This window comes from Podarcis raffonei, chromosome 16, assembly GCF_027172205.1.
Source record: "Podarcis raffonei isolate rPodRaf1 chromosome 16, rPodRaf1.pri, whole genome shotgun sequence".
In the NCBI taxonomy this organism is placed as follows: domain Eukaryota; kingdom Metazoa; phylum Chordata; class Lepidosauria; order Squamata; family Lacertidae; genus Podarcis; species Podarcis raffonei.
Window position 1 is genome coordinate 9,167,705 of NC_070617.1, and position 8,400 is coordinate 9,176,104.

The following is an 8,400-nucleotide window of genomic DNA, read 5'->3' on the forward strand; positions in this document are numbered from 1 at the left end:
CTGTAACTTGGCTTCTCGCAGCGAGGGAACCGCCTGAAGGCCCTCGGCCCTGGACCTCAGTGTCCGGGCAGAACGATGGGGGTGGAGACGCTCCTTCAGGTATACTGGACCGAGGCTGTTTAGGGCTTGAAAGGTCAGCACCAACACTTTGAATTGTGCTCGGAAACGTACTGGGAGCCAATGTAGGTCTTTCAGGACCGGTGTTATATGGTCTCGACGGCCGTTCCCGGTCACCAGTCTAGCTGCCACATTCTGGATTAGTTGTAGTTTCCAGGTCAAAAAACGGGAAGATAGTATGTCTGGGAGATGGTGTCCTGGATTTTGCCTTCAGATTTCTGGAGGGTATGGGCCACATTCCTCTCTCTCTCTCTTGCCTAAATCCAGGCCAGCCCGAGGCATGATGGGAGTCCAAGGTTGCATCCCAGCCAGCAAGGGTGTGAAGGCAGGGTCCGTGAGGGGCGTGGCCTAGGGAGAGAGTTCCGGGGGCCAGACTGAGAGGCCTTAAGGGCCGCCTGGGACCTCTCCCCCTCCTTCCCCCTGCAGCTTTCGCTCTGGGTCTTCTCTCTCTCTCTTCGGGCGCCCCGAGAGTGGAGGGTTTGAGGCTCTCAAATGCCATGGGTCGTGGGCGGCAGGAGGGAGCGGCCCTATCTTTCCTAGGAATCTGCCTCTAACCCTGTCTCTATCAGGCCCCTGATCTCCTTTGCACCGTCTGGGGGCGAGGGACTTCCTCCCGCTCTGAGAAGAAGTCAGTGCCGTGCTCTCTCGGAGCCTGCACACTTCCTTTTCATGTGTGTCTGTTCTTTTCTGAGTTTCTTCACGTACGTCTGCCATCTTCCCTGAAGGAGGCCTGGGTTTTATTGCTTTATTTAATTTAAGCTTCTACGTTGTCTTCTCTCTCCTCCCCCATTCAGTAGAGAACGTAAGACTCTTAATCTTAGGGTGGTGGGTTCGAGTCCCGTGTCGGGCCAAAAAATTCCTGCATTGCAGGGGGTTGGTTTAGATGACCCTGGAGATTCCTTCTGCTATTCCATGATAAAGGTTCTAAGAGCAGCTTACATAAGATCAGCTAAGAAAACGACAACTGCAATGCTTGCACTCTGAAAGACATGGCACACAAGGAAAAGGCATGGGGAGGGAAGAGGAAAGCGAGCAAAACACAACCCCTTTTTGATTTAGGCTTGGAGGGGAGGCAGGCGGGAAAGGTGAGTCCTGCACTAAGAAGGCCTTTCTTCAAACCTCGCCTCCATCTTGGAGGTGCAGCTGTCGTGGCCCTCCCTCTTGGCCACAAAGCTCATTGTGGGTGACCTAGGCCCAGCCACTGCTGTTCAGCCTAACCTATCTCACTGGGTTATATTGGGGATCACTTTGAGGAGGAGAACCATGTACACCACCTGGGGGGGGGAATGGTGGGGTTTAAATGCAAGAAATGTATAAATGGTAAGAACTGAAAGCGATCATTTCCCGCTTTTAGTTTCTTTAGCTCCTTTCCTGGATTGTCAGCTTCCTGCAGAGACAACATGTGCAGTTGGTGAATTTTCAGGCAGATCAAGAGTGAAATGGTCTCTGATATTGAATGACGAAATACATAGGATCTTGGCGAGTGATTTAATGAGGAACCTGCGACATTGCCACATAAACACCTCAACAGACCCAGTTTCAGATTTTCTTCAAATTAGCACACACTCCAGACCCTGTTTAACCAAGCCCAATGCCACTAACTGCACAAAGGGAAATCAGCGAGGCTGAGGACGCAAAGAAAGATCTGCTAAGGGCTATTAGAATAAACCTTCCGAAATTAACAAGGGAAATATGGGATGGAGCAGAGCAGCATATAAACAGGACTAACGCAACCCTCTGTTAGCCTTAGTAAATGATTGCGAGTTTAAGGAATTGATTGCAACTTGAGGGATTAATTGATCAAAACTTCTCAAAATAAATGATTGTCCGTCCCCAAACACCTTGCTTTGAATGGCTTTTAAATACAAAACCTAAATGCTGCCTGTATTGGCTGGTGCTAACATCCCTGCTCTTTCCCCCCTGTTCTTGCAGGTGAGGCAATGGGAAGCCCTGAAGACGACTTGATTGGGATCCCTTTCCCAGAACACAGCAGCGACCTGCTGGGCAGCCTCAACGAGCAGCGCCGGAGGGGGGTTCTCTGCGACGTGACCTTGCGGGCCCAGGGATCGGAGTACCGGACCCACCGGGCCGTGCTGGCAGCCTCCAGCCGCTACTTCCGGCGGCTCTTCGCAGGGCCCGGCATGGGTGTCTGCGAGCTGGATTTCGTGGGGGCCGAGGCGCTGGGCGCCCTGCTGGACTTTGCCTACACTGCCACCCTGACCATCAGCACGGGCAGCCTGGCAGAGGTGCTGCGAGCTGCCCGCCTCCTTGAGATCCCCTGCGTCATCAAGGCCTGCGTCGAGATCCTGCAGGGAAACGGCTTGGAAGCGCCCGTCCCCGATGACGCCGCCCGCGAGCGCGCCCACCGCTACCTGGAGGCCTTTGCCACCCTTCCCAACGCCGAGGGCGACCTGCCCGAGCCGCCCGTCTACCCGGCCCCCCGCCGCAGCAAGAAGATCCGCAAATTCCTGCAGGCCAAGGGCTCCCGCCTCAACAACCACCTCGCCGAGCTGTCGCCCTCGCCTTCCCCCACATCGACGGGGACGCAGGAGCGGCCGAGCCCCCCCAGTCAGGCCTCTCCAGCACCAGTCCTCGCACACCCCCACGAGGACGAGGTGCTGGCGCCCTCTCGCGCCTTCCCATACCCGTACGCACCCGGCCTCTCGCCGGAAGACCTGGGCTCAGACGAAGAGCCCACCGAACACGACATCATGTCCTACATGCGGGCCCTCAACCCGGAAGGGCCGTCCCTGGGCCTGGACCCCCCAGACAAGCTGGTGCGCAAGCGGCGCTCGCAGATGCCCCAGGAGTGCCCCGTCTGCCACAAGGTCATCCACGGCGCAGGCAAGCTGCCTCGCCACATGCGCACCCACACCGGGGAGAAGCCCTTCGCCTGCGAGGTCTGCGGGGTCCGCTTCACGCGGTGAGCCTTTCCCCCCTTTCTTTCGAAACTGGCTCGCTCTGCCCACTGCGGCCTGGCTTGATGCCAGCAGCAGGACGAGGCAGGTGCGAGAGAACAGACTGTACCACATGGGAGTGTAGGGGGGGGTGAAAATACCACAACTTCCTTCTTTTGCTGTTGGCCGTGTTGTTGAAAACACAGCTCCTTGCAAAGGAGGGGGAAAAGGTTCTAGATCAGAGGGGAAGGGGGCTCTTTTGTCCGAAGGCCCCATTGCTTTGCAGGGAACCTTCTGGGGGCTGGCATGCCCAGGGGTAGATACAGCGAGAGGCACTGAGCGGGTGGAGTTAATGGATGCGACTCTGGATCTTTGTTCGGGAGGCTACATCTGAGGGGGTTTTTAATATGCGCACAACCTGCGTCTCTCCATCCAGACACCCCAAATTTCCTGGGAAAAGGGGATTGGTTGTTAAAGCACTCAGGGGGAGGAACGGGTGTGTGTCTCCTAACAGCTCTGTTGGTATAGCATGAGACTCTTAATCTCACGTTGGGCAAAAGACTCCTGCATTTTGGGGGGTTGGACTAGATGCGACCTTCGTGGTGCCTTCCAACTCTGCAGTTCTATGATTCTAAGAACTCTCAGCCCTCCCAGCAAACTACACTTCCCATGGTTCTTTGGGGGAAGCCACAGCTGTTTAAAGTGGTATCATAGTGCTTTAAATGGCTAGTGCAGATGATGGGGCCTAGGCAAAACCTTATCACTCCCATTTCTGCTGAAAAGCTGGCCCCAGCTTCCTTCCTTTTTGTTTGTAAATGGGCCATTGGTCACCCTCTGAGAAGACCCATTGAAATTGGTGGGCTTAAGTGACTCAGGCTTCTACTGAATCCAGCCCAGTGTTTTTTTAAGCCATGCTGGCTTGGTTTTATTAGAATTATAGAATCTGTAGAGTTGGAAGGGGCCACGAGGGATATCTGGTCCAATTCCCTACAGTGCTGGAACGATTTTGCACAACATGGGGCTCAAACCCACGACCCAGATGTCTTCCTTGGTCCCGGTCCCCCCCCCCCGAGCTGTGCAGAAGGGGGGAAAGAAGTTTAAAATAAACAGTACCTTTTAATCCTGCACAAAGTGGTGCTCCCTCTCCTAGAACTGTCAGCAGCGAAGAGACAGGCAGTGAGGACTGTTCCACCCGTAGCACTCAAGGGAGCCTGCCTATAGCCAAGCTTCAAAGAGGCTTCTCCTTTCCTAGAGCTCCCTCTAGAGGCCATTCTGCATTTATCTAACTGAGCAATTACTGCGGGTGGGGGGGCCTTTTTTGTACCCCATTTGCCACCAGCCCCTGCTAGCAAGGCCAATGCTAAGGCATTGCGATTTTTGCATAGCACACAGACACACAAATCATGATTTGCAATATATCATATCTCTGATGAAAATAGGGACGTATTATTATTATTATTATTATTATTATTACTTACTATTTATACCCCACCCATCTGACTATGATGCCCCAACCACTCTGGGCGACATATATGAAACCATAATAAAACATTAAACATTTTTAAACTATACAGGTCTGCTTTTAGATGGCTTGGGGGTTGGATAACTCCATATCCTCTTAACATTTCTCCAGTGAAAATAGGGACTTCCTAAGGAAAAGCAGGATGTTCCGGAATCAAATCAGAAACCAAGATGGCTTCTTGTAAATCTGGGACTGTCCCTGGAAAATAGGGTCTGATATATTGCCAGGTCAAAAATTATGAAACAGTATCACAATGTGTACCTCAAACCAGTTTCGGACAATATATCGCCCAGCCTTAACTCTGTGTGGTCTGCTGGGCTCCTCTCCGTTTCATAAGGACTAGCAACCCTCTTGTTTGAAATTGAGGTTGCCCACAAGCAAGGAAAATGCTGCTGGGCCACGGGCAGAGGTTTCCCTAAGCTCTTGCTGACGCAAATCTCCTGTCTCCCCCCCTTTCCCCCTTGTAGGAACGACAAGCTCAAGATCCACATGCGGAAGCACACGGGAGAGCGCCCCTACTCGTGTCCCCACTGCACGGCCCGCTTTCTGCACAGCTACGACCTGAAGAACCACCTGCACCTGCACACGGGCGCCCGTCCCTACGAGTGCTGCCTATGCCACAAGGCCTTCGCCAAAGACGACCACCTGCAGCGCCACCTCAAGGGCCAGAACTGCCTGGAGGTGCGCACCAGGCGCCGGCGCCGTGGGCCCGATCCCGAGCCCAACTCCTTGCCCGCCGCGGGGACACCCTTGGCCGACCACGACTTGGCCAACGGGCTGACGGATGAGCAGTGCCTCTCGCTCGCCCGCGGCTACTGGGATCCGGCCCGCGCCCAGCAAGCCCTGTCTCCTCACATCAAAGAAGAGGAGGACGAGGACGAGGAGGAGGAAGGCCGCGAGGAGGGAATGGCGACGGACGACGGGCCGGCGGCAGAGGCAGAAACGGCGTAGGGGCCCCCCTTCCCGAGACTAGGCCTCAGGCTTCTTTGCTTTGGCCGTTGCCACGGCGACTCTGGGGACTAGGCCGTGGTCCAGGCCGAGATGCACTATTTCCCCACCCTTTCTGTTGCCGCGGCAACGGAGACGAGATGCACTATGACCCGCCCCTCCCTGGAGCACTGATTTGGTGCCTTTAGCGACCCCTCAAAGGGGTACGGGGCAGTTATGAACCAAAGCAGGTGGGGTTGGGGTGGGGTTGGGGTGGTGGGAGGGCAGAAAAGCAAGGGAGAGGGTTCATATGCTCAGGATCAATGAAATAAGCAATTAAATAGGGGTAGTGCTATTTGGGGGGGTCGTGGGAGGGAATCCTGATTTTCCCCCCTAAGAAAACGAGAATTATATAACTTTGGGAAGGGGGGAGTGGTTGGTGGCCCCCAGACCCTGCACTTTTGGGGGGTGCTCTGACCCCCATGTTAGGGAGGCTAGGAGGGGATGACTAGATTTATTTATTTTTCTTAAGGCGAGGGTGTCAGGTTGAGGAGCTTTTGAGGAGTGTGCCAGGTTTCCTGGGTTTGATCCCTGCCTCTGGCTTTCCAGAGAATTTTATTTCTGAGGGGGCAGAAGAGAGAAAAGAAGATCTTTATATTATTCCGGGCCCTGAGACAGGCAGCTGCTTTTTGAGAGGGGGGGGTGAGTGGGAGGCCCACAACCTTTGCATGGTGGGAAAGGGAAAACAGGGGGTGTTTTTTTCCACACCACCCGGGGCGGTGCCTGCACCCTATATTGACTTCACCTCCTTTTTTGCACAGAGAGCCCCGCTCGGCCCTCGAGGCTTCCTGGTGGCGTCCTTGCACAGTGCAGTGGGCTGGTCCCAGCAGCAACCCGTCGTTGTCGTCCCCAGCTTGTTCATTTGGAGTAGGAAGATGCCCCCAAAACGAGTCTCCTGACCCACATTCCCATAGCTCTCCCACACCAAGACCCGGAACTCCTTGCAAGAAGATATGTTTTAGCACTTGGCGGGGGACGGACCATCAACTTGGGGTTACCCCCCCATAAAAACCCTCCCCACAGAAGTTTCATTCCACAGCAACGGGTGTCCGGTGGACTTTTGCACAAAAAGGCAATGACCCCGTTGTGTTGACACACACCCCCACTTTAATTTTCCTCCTCCACCGTTGCACTAGGGTTTTTGCCTGCGATTTGAGGGCGGGGAGGGTTCGGACTGGCACACTCCTCGATGGTGGTTAGGGGTCAGGTCTAACTTGTTGCCCCTCACCCCCATTTGCACATTCCTTAGATTTCTGTGCCCCCCATCACCTCTCTGGAGGGGGCAAAACAGCCGGTGGGTTGGGTTGGAGAGAGGCGGCGTTTGGGGAGCGCAGGGAAAAGTCCGTCCCTAGAGTATTAGCACAGAGTTTAATCTATATTTAAGAGATGATGTAATATATTATTCCCCCCTCCCCAAACTCTGCTTTCCCTTCCACCCCCCAAACCTTGTCCCAATTCCCCCCACCCTCCCCGCAGGTGTGTTTTGGGGGGGCCTCTCCTCGGGTGAATAGAGGGAGGGCAGGTCTCTGGTGAGAGCCCCATGTCTTCCCTGACTTTGTTTTTTAAAAAGTGCCTGTATGTTTAAACTTGAATTTCTAGCTACTTGAAGTGCAAACCCACCCCCACCCCCGCTTGTTCCACCTTACCCTGCAATACCTCAGCTACACCTCACCCTGTCTTCCCCGTCTTGAAGACCCCCCCTCCCCTTAGACTCTTCCTGCAGCAGCGATTTGGTGATGGGGTGGGGGGGGACAGCTGGAGATGAATGAAAATACCACCCTCCCCGTTGCCTTTCTCTGGGAGCGCTAGCAAAAAATGTGCATATTTTCCTGGATGGCTGTGGGGCGGGTATGTGGAAAAGACGGATGGGGTGTTCACCTCCCCGCCATTTCATTTGGTGTTGTTTTTTTTTTAATTATTATTAATGCGCTGGTATTCCCGGTGTCCGTTGAGGCTGCTTGACAATAAAAAAGGAAAGCAGGGGAAATTTTGGGCTTGCGTTGGTGTCTGTGCCTTCATGGACAAAAATTCTCCCACAAACGGTGGAGCGAGGTGGCTTGCGCGCGACACGAGGGTTTACATTACCTGTGCCAGGAGGTGCCACTAGACCGGCTGACACATTGTGCGTGTGGTGGTTTTTTTCTTAAAAACAATGTTTAGGGGTACAGTGGTACCTCGGGTTACATACGCTTCGGGTTACATTCGCTTCAGGTTACAGACTCCGCTAACCCTGAAATAGTGCTTCAGGTTAAGAACTTTGCTTCAGGAATCAGGAACAGAAATCGTGCTCTGGCGGCGCGGCAGCAGCAGGAGGCCACATTAGCTAAAGTGGTGCTTCAGGTTAAGAACAGTTTCAGGTTAAGAACTGACCTCCGGAACGAATTAAGTACTTAACCCGAGGTACCACTGTACTCTCATTTTGACTCAAGTAAATCACCATTTTATAGTTCAAATCAGGGGAAATAAATACAGTAAATGGACAAAAGTACAATGGACAAAATGTTTAGGCGTATGCGTACCCCTACGTACCCCCAGAAAAAAACCCCACTGTGTGTTTGTGTGTATACACACGTCTTACACAAATTCCTCCACTAGACGGGAAAATATGCTGCGAGCAAAACTCCTCCTTCCTCTACTGAGGGGTGACCATGTTTTTTGGCTGTGGCTTCCACATGGGGGTGTGGGAGAGGGTAATAATTATATCCACGTAGCACCTCCAGCAAAACGCCGCAGGGTTCGCAGGATCCAGAGGAGAGGATGCTAAGCAGTAGATTTGAATGGCAAGAAACGAGATTCTGACTAAATCTTAGGAAGAACTTTTTTGACAGTGGGATGGAGCACCTCGGAGGCTGGTAGGCCCAGGGGTCAGCAAAGTTT

The 8,400-nt window shown here is 53.6% G+C and overlaps 1 protein-coding gene across 2 annotated transcripts in view; it reads left to right on the top strand.

The window, feature by feature from the left end:
- The window catches only part of ZBTB7B (zinc finger and BTB domain containing 7B), a 55,333-nt gene extending 47,823 nt beyond the window's left edge, over positions 1–7,510 (top strand). For both annotated transcript variants that reach the window (XM_053370172.1, XM_053370173.1), the window contains exons 2-3: positions 2,050–3,040; positions 5,004–7,510. In XM_053370172.1, the coding sequence (XP_053226147.1) occupies positions 2,050–3,040; positions 5,004–5,487 (1,475 nt within the window). In that variant the 3' untranslated portion in view covers positions 5,488–7,510. The remainder of the gene's footprint in view (positions 1–2,049; positions 3,041–5,003) is intronic.
- The last annotated feature ends 890 nt before the right edge of the window (positions 7,511–8,400 follow it).